This window comes from Salmo trutta, chromosome 6 (genome assembly GCF_901001165.1).
Source record: "Salmo trutta chromosome 6, fSalTru1.1, whole genome shotgun sequence".
Taxonomy (NCBI): Eukaryota; Metazoa; Chordata; class Actinopteri; order Salmoniformes; family Salmonidae; genus Salmo; species Salmo trutta.
Window position 1 is genome coordinate 46,675,662 of NC_042962.1, and position 11,134 is coordinate 46,686,795.

General features: G+C 44.3%; 1 protein-coding gene across 6 annotated transcripts in view; it reads left to right on the plus strand.

The window, feature by feature from the left end:
* LOC115196063 (nck-associated protein 5) overlaps positions 1-11,134 on the plus strand; it is a 167,202-nt gene that overhangs the window by 127,559 nt on the left and 28,509 nt on the right. For all 6 annotated transcript variants that reach the window (XM_029756569.1, XM_029756573.1, XM_029756568.1 and 3 more), the window contains 3 exons: positions 4,559-4,663; positions 6,101-6,289; positions 8,244-11,134. The exon at positions 8,244-11,134 is cut by the window's right edge and continues 717 nt beyond it. In XM_029756569.1, the coding sequence (XP_029612429.1) occupies positions 4,559-4,663; positions 6,101-6,289; positions 8,244-11,134 (3,185 nt within the window). The remainder of the gene's footprint in view (positions 1-4,558; positions 4,664-6,100; positions 6,290-8,243) is intronic.

The window sequence follows — 11,134 nt, forward strand, 5'->3', positions numbered from 1 at the left end:
TACAGCCTTATCAAAAGTGACAGGCGAGTGGTAATTGAGTTGACAATTATCCGTAAAAGTAGGTCCTGGTTGCCGTGGAAACTTCCAAGGCCCCTCCGGCAGGACGTAGTAGCTACGCAGTACCATTCAGTAATTTTCTGAATTTTGAAGGGCTTTTGCTCTATGGTTCCCCTCAAAGGGTTGCCTTTGCTGGAGTTTTGTTAACTGGACTGCCTGCACTGTATTCCTACTCTGGTTAATGTAGTAGCAGTAGTACGAGAGCCATGTTGAGTCTTAGCTTAGCCAATTCCCTGCTATACGTTACCTGTAAACTCTGACTAAGGGAAGACCAAGCCTTGAGTGCAGAGTCAAACGTAGATTAGGTAGTAACAGAGAAGGTGAGCTTCCTCAGTGTGCCTCCGTCCTTGGCTAGATCACACTTCCACGCGGTCGGGTACAGTGAGGCTAGCCCTAAGAGACACAGAGATGGGGGAGCTGTCCGCCCCCATGTCCCCACTCCCTCTCCCCACCCCTCCCCATCGGAGGCCTTGTGACACTATTGACTGAATCATTGATGACTGTGCTGAGGAGGTGTAATCCTGCACCCCTACGATAACATCAGCCCCCCCTTCTCTTCTCCTGACACTCAACCACTCCCATCCCCCTGTGTGGACAGCCTATACCCTGGAGAGGAGCGATATGGCTTCAGAAAGGACTACATTTCTATTACGGGCTTTATGGTGAGAGAGACATCATCTGGCATGTTAAGTCCACTGTAAAGTACAACCTGGACTGAGTCAGCTACAGGGGAAGAATTCTCATCTACATATAAACTTTAGGTCATAATGGGAAGTTTAGCAGTATTCAAGAAAATACTTGGTTTAGAACAAGCTGCAGTAGGTATATTTTGCCTCCGTTAATTCACAGTTATGTACATGATATGAATATGATATTCAACTACAAATAAGCAGAACGTGTTTTAAAACCTTTTCATTTAATTACTGTCACTTATCATTAATTCTTACATTTTAAGTCTTTGCATAAATGTGTAAGCAATAAACAATAATATAGTCTATGTAACAATTTGATTATACCTAATAAACTAATTGAAAACTATTTAGCATCAAATGTGCATGAACTGTGCAAAAAAAGGGATGAAATAAAATTGATTAGAGGCTCAACATGCGGTTTATATACTGTACTACATTCCCATTTAATCCAGTTCAAACAGCTCTATCATTATTTCTATATTTCATAAGTTAACTGACGATGGAGAACAAGAGAGCACATTGCGTCTAATCCTTTTCCACATCCCCATCGATCGCGTATCAGACCGCTCTGGACCAAATTGACTTGGGCCAAGTTATAAAATACGGAGCATTCCACCGAGATGACCTCAAGGTTCAGAATTTCCAGAAAATAGTCAAATAGCCTATTAGCTGTGAAAGAGAGTATTGATGTCCCTCCAGGTCCCTGCTAGCACACAATATGCTGTACAGTACTAGAGAACCAGACAATACGTAATGAGCGCATTACATGGTCACCATTCATGAAAATAAAATATATACTGTCAAAATTGAGTATATTCATTTAAACAATTAAAACAATGGTTGTCTCCAGTTGCTGCCGATACACAGCACTGCATGATGGGTTGAGCAATTTCAACTCAATTGAAATTTCACACACAAACACCGTTTTTCTTCTTCTATCCTCATGGGGACCTAAAATGTATTTCCATTCAGAATCCTATTTTCCCTTAACCCTAACCCTAGTTGTAACCCTAACCCTAACTCTAAACTTAACCCCTAAGCTTAAAATAACCTTTGTCCTCTTCGGGACGTGGGTATTGTCTCCACGTGGGAGAATTTTCCTCGTTTTACTGTCCTTGTGGGAACTTAATGGGATTTTAGATCCCCACACGGTTAGAAGAACCAACCCACACACACACACACATGCACATGAAAATACAAACCAATTACTTTTACAAAAACACATTGGAAATCAATATGATTTAATCCATTAGAATGTTGCCATTATAGCCTATCATCGTTTAGCTGGTCTGCAGGATAGTCAGTGTCTCCTTAAACTCAGTCTAAATGGGGCTGAGATTACAGAAAGAGAAACAAGAGGGAGGATTAATTTGGCACTCTAAGGAGATAAAGGGGTCATCTAAATCACATCTCCAGTTTACATCCATGTTCCCTTAAACTAGTTCCAATTCGCTCTAATTTGCACATATAAATGCATCTACAATTAACAGCACCACTTGGAACTATTTCTATCCATTCCCTGTGTTTCGCAGTGGGTGGCTCACACACAAGCAAGCCTTTGCAGCTTTTCAAACTTGATCAATACAAATGCAATGCATTGAGATTCCATGTCAAGTCAACCAAAACGTATGTCCTGGGAAGTGTTTCTTTAGCCTAAGGGACGCCATATGGTGAAGATATATGTATTAGCTGGTGTTCTACTACTAAAGCCTCACTTCACATTGCATGACGTGTGTTACACTAGTGCAGCAGTCATCACAAATGTTATATAACATATTGAGCCTTGTAATGAAGGTGACCTACCTGTAAATTCCTGGGAGGTCTTCAGGTGGCTTTGGTTAGTTGCTTTCAGTGAGATTGTGACTATTGATCCTCTGACAGCAGTCTGTGGATGTTCTGAACACAATGTTCAAGTAGCAATTATCAATGCCCAAGGCTGGGTTTATGAAACAAAGGACTAGGATTGTTATCCCTGTCATCATGAATGCATTTTTTCTTGGAGATTCAAAAGAAACTGGTTACAAGGGGCTGTCATCCCAAGTAAAAGGAATATGGCTTCCAGGAATATGGTTTCCACTGTAGATACACTATTGCGTTGTATTTATATCTATCTCTATGGCTTTCACACTGCGTTTGCAGGAAGGCTTGTTAGCTCGAAGCCTCCAGGACCCCAGGGCTCGGCCGGTGTGTTGATCACTAGCACTGGGACTGATTTTATTTCAAGCTTTTTCGACTTATTGTCTGGCTCTCTGTTTCTTTGTTGGATCAGTGGACTCATGTAGTGAGCCGGTGTCTTCATTGCTAAAGGCTATTTTTGGAAGGTCACCTCCGTACTGTAGCTCTGTCCCTGTTACTCAGTGTAACGGTAGATAGCACATACAAACTCTAGAATGGCAAAATCTTGCATCGGAATCTCACACTTAAACAGGTGGTAACATGAAGGATGTTTGTATGAAATAATGGATAATGTGATACTATGGTTTGGCCTTGGGCAAGGAGTTTGAGATCAGTGCTTCCTGAATGACATAGCTGTGCAGCAGAGAGTTTACGAGGTGTGAAACTGTTGTTTAATAAACATGTTCCGAGTGTCCTCTGTGATTTAGTAGAGGAGTAGCTTTATACTCAAGGAGCCATCTCGGTAGTCTGAGTAGTAGAACAGAGATGATGTGAGGTAGAAATTGCATTTCTATTGTTGTACTGAGTAAGAAAAGAGAAACGTATATTAGGCTCGACCTGTCATATTGTATACTCTCTCCCTGTCTTTTTTTATTCAGATATACTTCATTTATGTTAAAGGAACAACTATTGATGTCATGCAAATAATCATTTTCATAACTTTCAAATGATTGGGATTAATTGTGGAGGACACTGGAGGAAGACTATAGATGGATTTAAGCTAATATACCATACACTAAAAGTTCCACAAGGTGACTCTCATCGCTGCAACGATGAGAGTCGTTGCAGCGGTTATGTCGGTTATGTTCATCTAGAGTGGGCGTACACAGCACGGGAAGGAAAGTTAGTGCAGAGTACAGGAATCTGGCAATTGTATTTCATTATCGAGATGGAGAAATTAAAATAGATAGCGCAGGAGAAAATATCCTCCCTCAACGAGCATTAAAGTTGCCTTTGGAGGGGAATGTGGCATAAATCGAGTGTTTTGTTACAGCACGTTTGCCGTTAAGTAGATCCGAGCACGGGGAACCGGGCAGTAATTAGGTTGGAGGATTAATATGTGAAAATGTATTTGGTTTTGTATCCTTCCCCTGTGAACGGAAACCAAAGAAAGTAATGGATCGCAAAATAGTGTTTGAATATGAATACAAAAATCAAAGGAATCCCTCGCTCCCCAATGCAATTATTTCCCATTCACATGAATTATTCTTAACAGATGACATTAATGACATTGAGTCTAAGACTATTGAAGAGTGCCCTGCATACGATCTCAGTGGAGGGAGAAAGAGGTTTACTTTCAAGCCCTGGGAAAGTACGGCTGAACCAAAGCGTTTTTGCGACCTGCTCAAATGTGTTTTTTTTGTTGTTGTTTTTTCGTTGTGAGATTTGAATGAAAATGATTTATGTTTGACGGTAGACTTTCTATTGTGCATTCATTAATCTACTACTGGAAAGGTGTGATTGATACAGAACACCAATATGAAATGCAAAATAGCATGCAATATAATATAGTTGTTTGTTTGCCACATTCTTCTGTACAGTCGAATGTGTCAAATGCCTTGTCTATGTAGTTGATATATTTATGTATGTAGTAGAGACATTCAGTAAGACCTTGTGCTTTCTTGTCCTTTCAGAAACTCCACTCTCGGATCATGGATTTGTCTGCCTCTGATCTCCTCCTGGAGCCGGAGAGGAGCAAAAGCTTCCTGCTATCCAGGAACACTGACTCTCCACCTCATGTAAGATTGATGGAAAACAAACCAATGGCATGTTCTTTTCCCCCCAGCCTCACCCATATGTATTGTCCAGGCATCAGAACAGACGTATAGCCCAGAGGAATCATCAGGGAGGATTAAAATACCAGATCTAACTATTTGGGGATTTGATCTGCTGCTCTCGGCAAGCAGAGTTGGCAGTATCACATTCTTAAAGGTATAAATCCTTGTCATATTACCAGAGGACCATCGATTGAGGCTCGTCTTCAGTAAAAATGAGTCTGCGGGATAGTGTAGAACATTAGTCATGTTATATATTATGTATTAAGGTCTTAAAATGAATTCACTCTGGTCTTGTGTCCTTTTACTCCTTGAGGGCCCAACCTGATAAACCTTCATATATAGTATAGAAATGTGGCAAAAAAAATGTGTGAAAAATGTATGGTGTAATAATGTTGAAATCTGTTAATGTATTCATGTGTTTGCGACAAGGTAATGAGTTAGGGAAAAGAAGCCGCGCAAATGTGATATACTTGCAGTACAGATTGGTACAGATTTCCTGGGGCAATTAGTTCGCTTCCTATTATCTCTCTGACTGAACAGTTGATTAGAATTCTGAATCGACATTTGTTTGGACAGAATTGTGGAATAGGACTGATGCAGAAAACATCTGTTGGGGAGATTGCTTCTGAAAGTATGATTGATCATTTGCATCTCACTGGCTAATTACAGAGTCGAAGCAGTAGCTTTCGTAACACTTTACAGGAATACTGAAAACCCCAGAAAGTCTCACACATAAAATATCAGCCACCGGTAATCTAACTTAAAACAGTCAATAGACATGCAAAAGACCCAGTTTTTTTTAACATGAATGTACAAAGACAAAAGCGGTGTGTGTGTTTGGACAGCCTTGTAAAATGCACCAGCGACTCAATATTGCATAGTCATAGATTGCCGGCCATATTCTTACCTTCTGACACCATTACCATCTCATATGACCCTGTGAAGCTCTCTGTGACACGAGCCAACCCGCTCGCCCCTGTTCACCCCTGCCACCTGTCCTCCAGCTGTTCCCTTATCTCCCTGGATAATTGGCTTTCACTGGAGCCCATCAGCTGTCGCCCCTAGCTCCTAACCTTAGCCATGCTCCTCCCCTGGCATCAGCCCTGTGTCTATGTCCCAGACTAGATTTGAAGCCATTCAAGACATAAACACTGGAGAGTGATGGGGAAAGCCTTTCAGTTAAAATACAATATAACACGCTGTACGGGTCCAGACCCAACTCTATAGCTTCTAGACTGAGAAGCTGAAGTAAGGCTTGTTAATCAGAGTTTTTGTAGTGTTTTCCTGCATCTCTCATAATTGTCTCTACCTTCTCTACCTTAATCCCCTTTATCCAGACTCATTAATGTATGTGGCACTAAATCGTGACTAATGGTGTCTTTGGAATCCATCCTGCAGGATGTCCAACTGAACGGAAAGGTGGGACTTCCTGTGGCCAAGTGTCTGAGCCAGCGGAGTCTGACGGTGCAAGCGCCAGTCTACCCACGCAGCAGCTGTAGCAGCAGCGAGCTGTCCCTGTCTAGCGCCTGCAGTGAATACTCCAGTGGCTCCTACACCTGGAATGAAGGACGCTCCTGTGGGAAAATGGTACGATGACCAGACCAACCTCTCCTCACTCTGTCTCTGTGTGTGTGTCGGTCTCTGTCTCTCTCTATTTTTCTTTGTCTCTGTCGCTCTCATTTATGAACTTTATCAATGTGGGGTTTCAATCAGCTGAAATTTTTTTTGAAGTAACACATAGCTGAACACTACCGGTCAAAAGTTTTAGAACACCTACTCGTACAAGGGTTTTCTTTATTTTACTATTTTCTACGTAGTGAAGACATCAAAACTATGAAATAACACATATGGAATCCTGTAGTAACCAAAAAAGTGTTAAACATATCAAAATATATTTAATATTTGAGATTCTTCAAATAGTCACCTTTGCCTTGATGACAGCTTTGCACACTCTTGGCATTCTCTCAACCAGCTTAATCTGGAATGCTTTTTCAGTAGTCTTGAAGGAGTTTCCACATATGCTGAGCACTTATTGGCTGCTTTTCCTACACTCTGAGGTCTGACTCATCCCAAACCATCTCAATTTGGTTGAGGTTCGGGGGATTGTGGGGGCCAGGTCATCTGATGCAGCACTCCATCACTCTCCTTCTTGGTAAAATAGCCTTTACACAGCCTGGAGGTGTGTTGGGTCATTGTCCAGTTGAAAAACAAATGATAGTCCCACAAAGCCCAAACCAGATGGGATGGCGTATCGCTGCAGAATGCTGAGGTAGCCATGTTTGTTAAGTGTGCCTTGAATTCTAAATAAATCACAGACAGTGTCACCAACAAAGCATCCCTACACCATAACACCTCCTCCTCCATGCTTTATGGTGGGATATATACATACAGAGATCATCCGTTCACCCACACCGCGTCTCACAAAGACATGGCGGTTGAAACCAAAAATCTCCAATTTGGACTCCAAACCAGAGGACAAATTTCCACCCATCTAATGTCCATTACTCGTGTTTCTTGACCCAAGCAAGTCTTTTCTTCTTATTGGTGTCCTTTAGTAGTTGTCTTGCAGCAATTTGACCATGAAGGCTTGATTTATACAGTCTCCTCTGAACAGTCAATGTTGAGATGTGTCTGTTACTTGAACTCTGTGAAGCATTTATTTGGGCTGCAATTTCTGAGGCTGGTAACTCTGATGAACTTATCCTCTGCAGCAGAGGTAACTCTGGGTCTTCCATTCCTGTGGCGGTCCTCTTGAGAGCCAGTTTCATCATAGTGCTTGATGGTTTTTGCGACTGCACTTGAAGAAACTTTCAAAGTTCTTGAAATGTTCCATATTGGCTGACCTTCATGTCTTAAAGTAATGATGGACTGTCATTTCTCTTTGATTATTTTAGCTGTTCTTGTCATAATATGGACTTGGTCTTTTACCAAATAGGGCTATCTTCTGTATACCACCCCTACTTTGTCACAACACAACTGATTGGCTAAAATGCATTAAAGAAGGAAAGAAATTCCACAAATTAACTTTTAAGAAGACACACCTGTTAATTCAAATGCATTCCAGGTGACTACCTCACGAAGCTGGTTGAGAGAATGCCAAGAGTGTGCAAAGGGTGGATGCTTTGAAGAATCTCAAATATAAAATATATTTTGGTTAACACCTTTTTGGTTACTACAGGATATGTGTTATTTCATTTTTTTTTTTATCAAAGCATTAAATATTTAGCTTGAGACATAACCCAAAGGGCTTAGTATCTCCATTAGACCATGTGAAAGGAAGTAAAACAAATTGCAGACTGAGTAACAGCTCAATAAATTAATCAGATGACTCCACAACCAACTCTGTTGTTTAGATTGAGAGTGGGCCATGATCACAAATCCTCTGAGAAGTACTACAGGTGCTTGAACTTATGTTCATGCTTGGATTGCTGTTGCACAGCTCAATTTAGCTGAATTTTTGAATGATGTGTCTGTCTCTCAATCTCCCTCTGTCCTCTCTGAGTTTTCTAATAACTTCTGTCTCTCTATATTTCTCCTGCAGTCCTCTCTGACGTGGGAGAAGAGGTTGAGCCTGGGTTCCTCGGCCCCAGGGAACATCTGCGCCCCCCTGGAGGAGCAGCTCCCCATGAGGAGGAAAGAGAGCCACATCCTAGAAGGCCTGCGGAAGCTCCAGAGGAGAAAACCAAAAGGCTCCTCATCCTCCTGGGTCTCCAAGTCGGGCGACAAGGACTGCATGAACTCTAATGAGGGTATCTACTCTCTGGGGATTAAGAGTGGGAGCAAGGGAATCTCCAAGCCCACTTATGTGGGAAGGACCACTGTCTCAGGGGTGGGGGGCAAAAAGTTTGTGTACGACTCTGATGATGCGGACGACGAGTCGCTACATTCGACGTACTGCAGACGAGACTGCGTCCCCAGTAAGGACGGAGGCTGGATGTACTTCAGGAAGCTGTCGCACAGCGTCTCGGACAGTGTGTGTAGCTGGGATGGGCTGCAGGACAGTGGCATAGTAGGGGATGGTAACTGCAGCAGGGGTATGACGAACCCGCCCAGCTATAACTCCAAGGAGCAGCCAGAAAAACTCAAAAGCTTCATCAACAATTTCCTCTCCGGGGGGCGGACTTCGGCTGTTCTAAACCCCTCCCTGTTGCACTTTGACATCAGCCCCACAGAGGCTGAATGTCCCCTCCACCTCTCAGACACCGACCCTGAGGATCTGCACTCTGAGGTCAGCGACCACCACTCGCCTGTTAGCCAGAGAGCTGAGCAACTGCAGAAGGACATCAAGAGGCTCTCAAGAGATTCTGACAAGCTGCTTCCCGTACAATGCTTGAGGAGGGAACCTGGCCGTACTCAGTCTGCTGACGGAAGGCCCAGGCCTTACAGCCTAATCAAGGAACAAAAAGGGGCTAACACCCAGTCTGAGGAGAGTATCATGGCTATATTCGATGCAGACGGACAGCCCATTGAACTCAGTGCTCAGCAGTCCTCTTTGGGTGCTGGGGCTCGGAAAGAGATTCCTGGGAGGAAGGAAAATGGGGTTGCTGAGTATGCAGCACTGTCGCCTCATGATAGGCCCATTCGTCACAAAGTAGGCAACAACGGCAGCAATAGCAGGGAGGGAAGCCCAGAGAGGCTACAAATGCACGTCACTCCACTGCGGAAATTGATAAAGCCACCTTCCAATCGATCCAACAAAGGCCACTCTGTCCCTCCCATGAACAATGCTTCCACCAGCCCCAAGGCCATCAGCTCAAAGATCCCCAGCAGCCGGGGGAAAGGATCTCCACTGAAGGTTTCTAAGGTCTCCACCATGGAAACAAGCAACAGTGGACCAACCTCCGGATTCACAGCTCAGGAGTCAAAGTCCCCTTCTTCTCCTCTGGTCAAGATGTCCAGGTTCATCAAAGCTCCAGGCTGCACTACAAGCCCCAAGGCAGTGATCAACAAGTTTCCTGGCAGGAATGACTGGACAAAGGGCTCCTCATCTAGTGTTCCAACCAGCTCCCCACACCTCCCAAGAAGGCATTTGGACCACGTTGACTACAGGGAACAGCCAACCAGAGACAGACACTGTGAAACCAGCAGCAAAACTGAACTCAGGTCCCCGTCTCCTCCCCCGCCCCCTGGCCGCACCACCTCCTTACTTATCAGACCAAACTACGATGGGTCACCTCAAGCACTTAAACCAGGGGCTCAACCATCCACGCCGACAACCGTGAGGGGGCCACCCCCGAGTTATCATCCCCCGCCTGTACCAAATATGAAACATTTATTACCACCACCACCCTACAAGGGGCAAGATACCATAGACCTGGACGCAGGCTACGGTACCGCAATCGCACCTCAGAAACTGTTGGACAAGTCGAGCCAGCAGCACCCTGCTTCAAATGAGACCCCCTCTAAAGGCACTTCGAAACGGGTCCCCACAAAACTCTACCTCCCCTCCTCAGCCTCAGGGCATGTGCCTGATCACCCTGAAAATGTACCTAAAAGCTCAAAGAATGTTCCTCCTCCCTTATACAACTCTCAACGTGGCTCTTCGCTTCAAAGCACATTTACAAGTAAGAAAGGTACCAATGACAGTAGACATTCTATGTCGTATAAGTCCTCTAGTAGTTTTCCTGTAACTCTGCAGGGCCACCCTCAGTGTCCAACAGAACCTCACAGTAGTATGACTCAACCTCCCCAGGCTGTAGCAATCCCACCCGGCTCTGGAACTAGCACTCAAAATTCCTGTGAAAAAGCGTCAAAGACACGCATTCCTATGGGCTTCAAAGCTTTTGTGAAATCGCCCCCTTCACTGCAGAAAGGCTCCACCACGATACCAGGAAAGCAAGAGAAGGAACACATCAACTCGGTCTCCAAAGAGACTGTGACTTCAAATGCTTTCGTCCCGTGTGACAGTTTTCAGGCAGTGTATGTTGATTCATTAGCCATGACTTCCATCATAGAGACTAAGGGTGAGGTCCAGTGCATCATTCAGGAAGAGGAGGAACACACCTCTGAGTTAGCAGAGCAGGGGGTTGGTGACAAGTCGGAATGTGACAGTAGACTGTTCAAGAGGTCCACATCTGTCACGACCAAACCTCACCTAAAGCCTGTCCTGGGGATGAATGGGGCGAAAGCGCGCAGCCAGAGTTTCAGCACCCACTACATGGAAAAACCCAACATCAGCGTGTTGGACGGACATGTGAAGATTCGAACCCAGATCATCACCAACTCTGGAGAGAGGGGGAACTCGCTAACAAGGCAGAGCTCGTTTGTTGAGGGTTTACAGATTAAACCCAGTAGCGGATCTGGGGAAAGTCCAGTCCATTGCCCCAGCCACAGGCTGAGCCACTACGGAGGTATGACAGGCTCAAACAGCCACCAGGGTCTTCCGGAGAGAGCCTCCAAATCGGGATTCACCGGTGAAGGGCCACGGAGCAC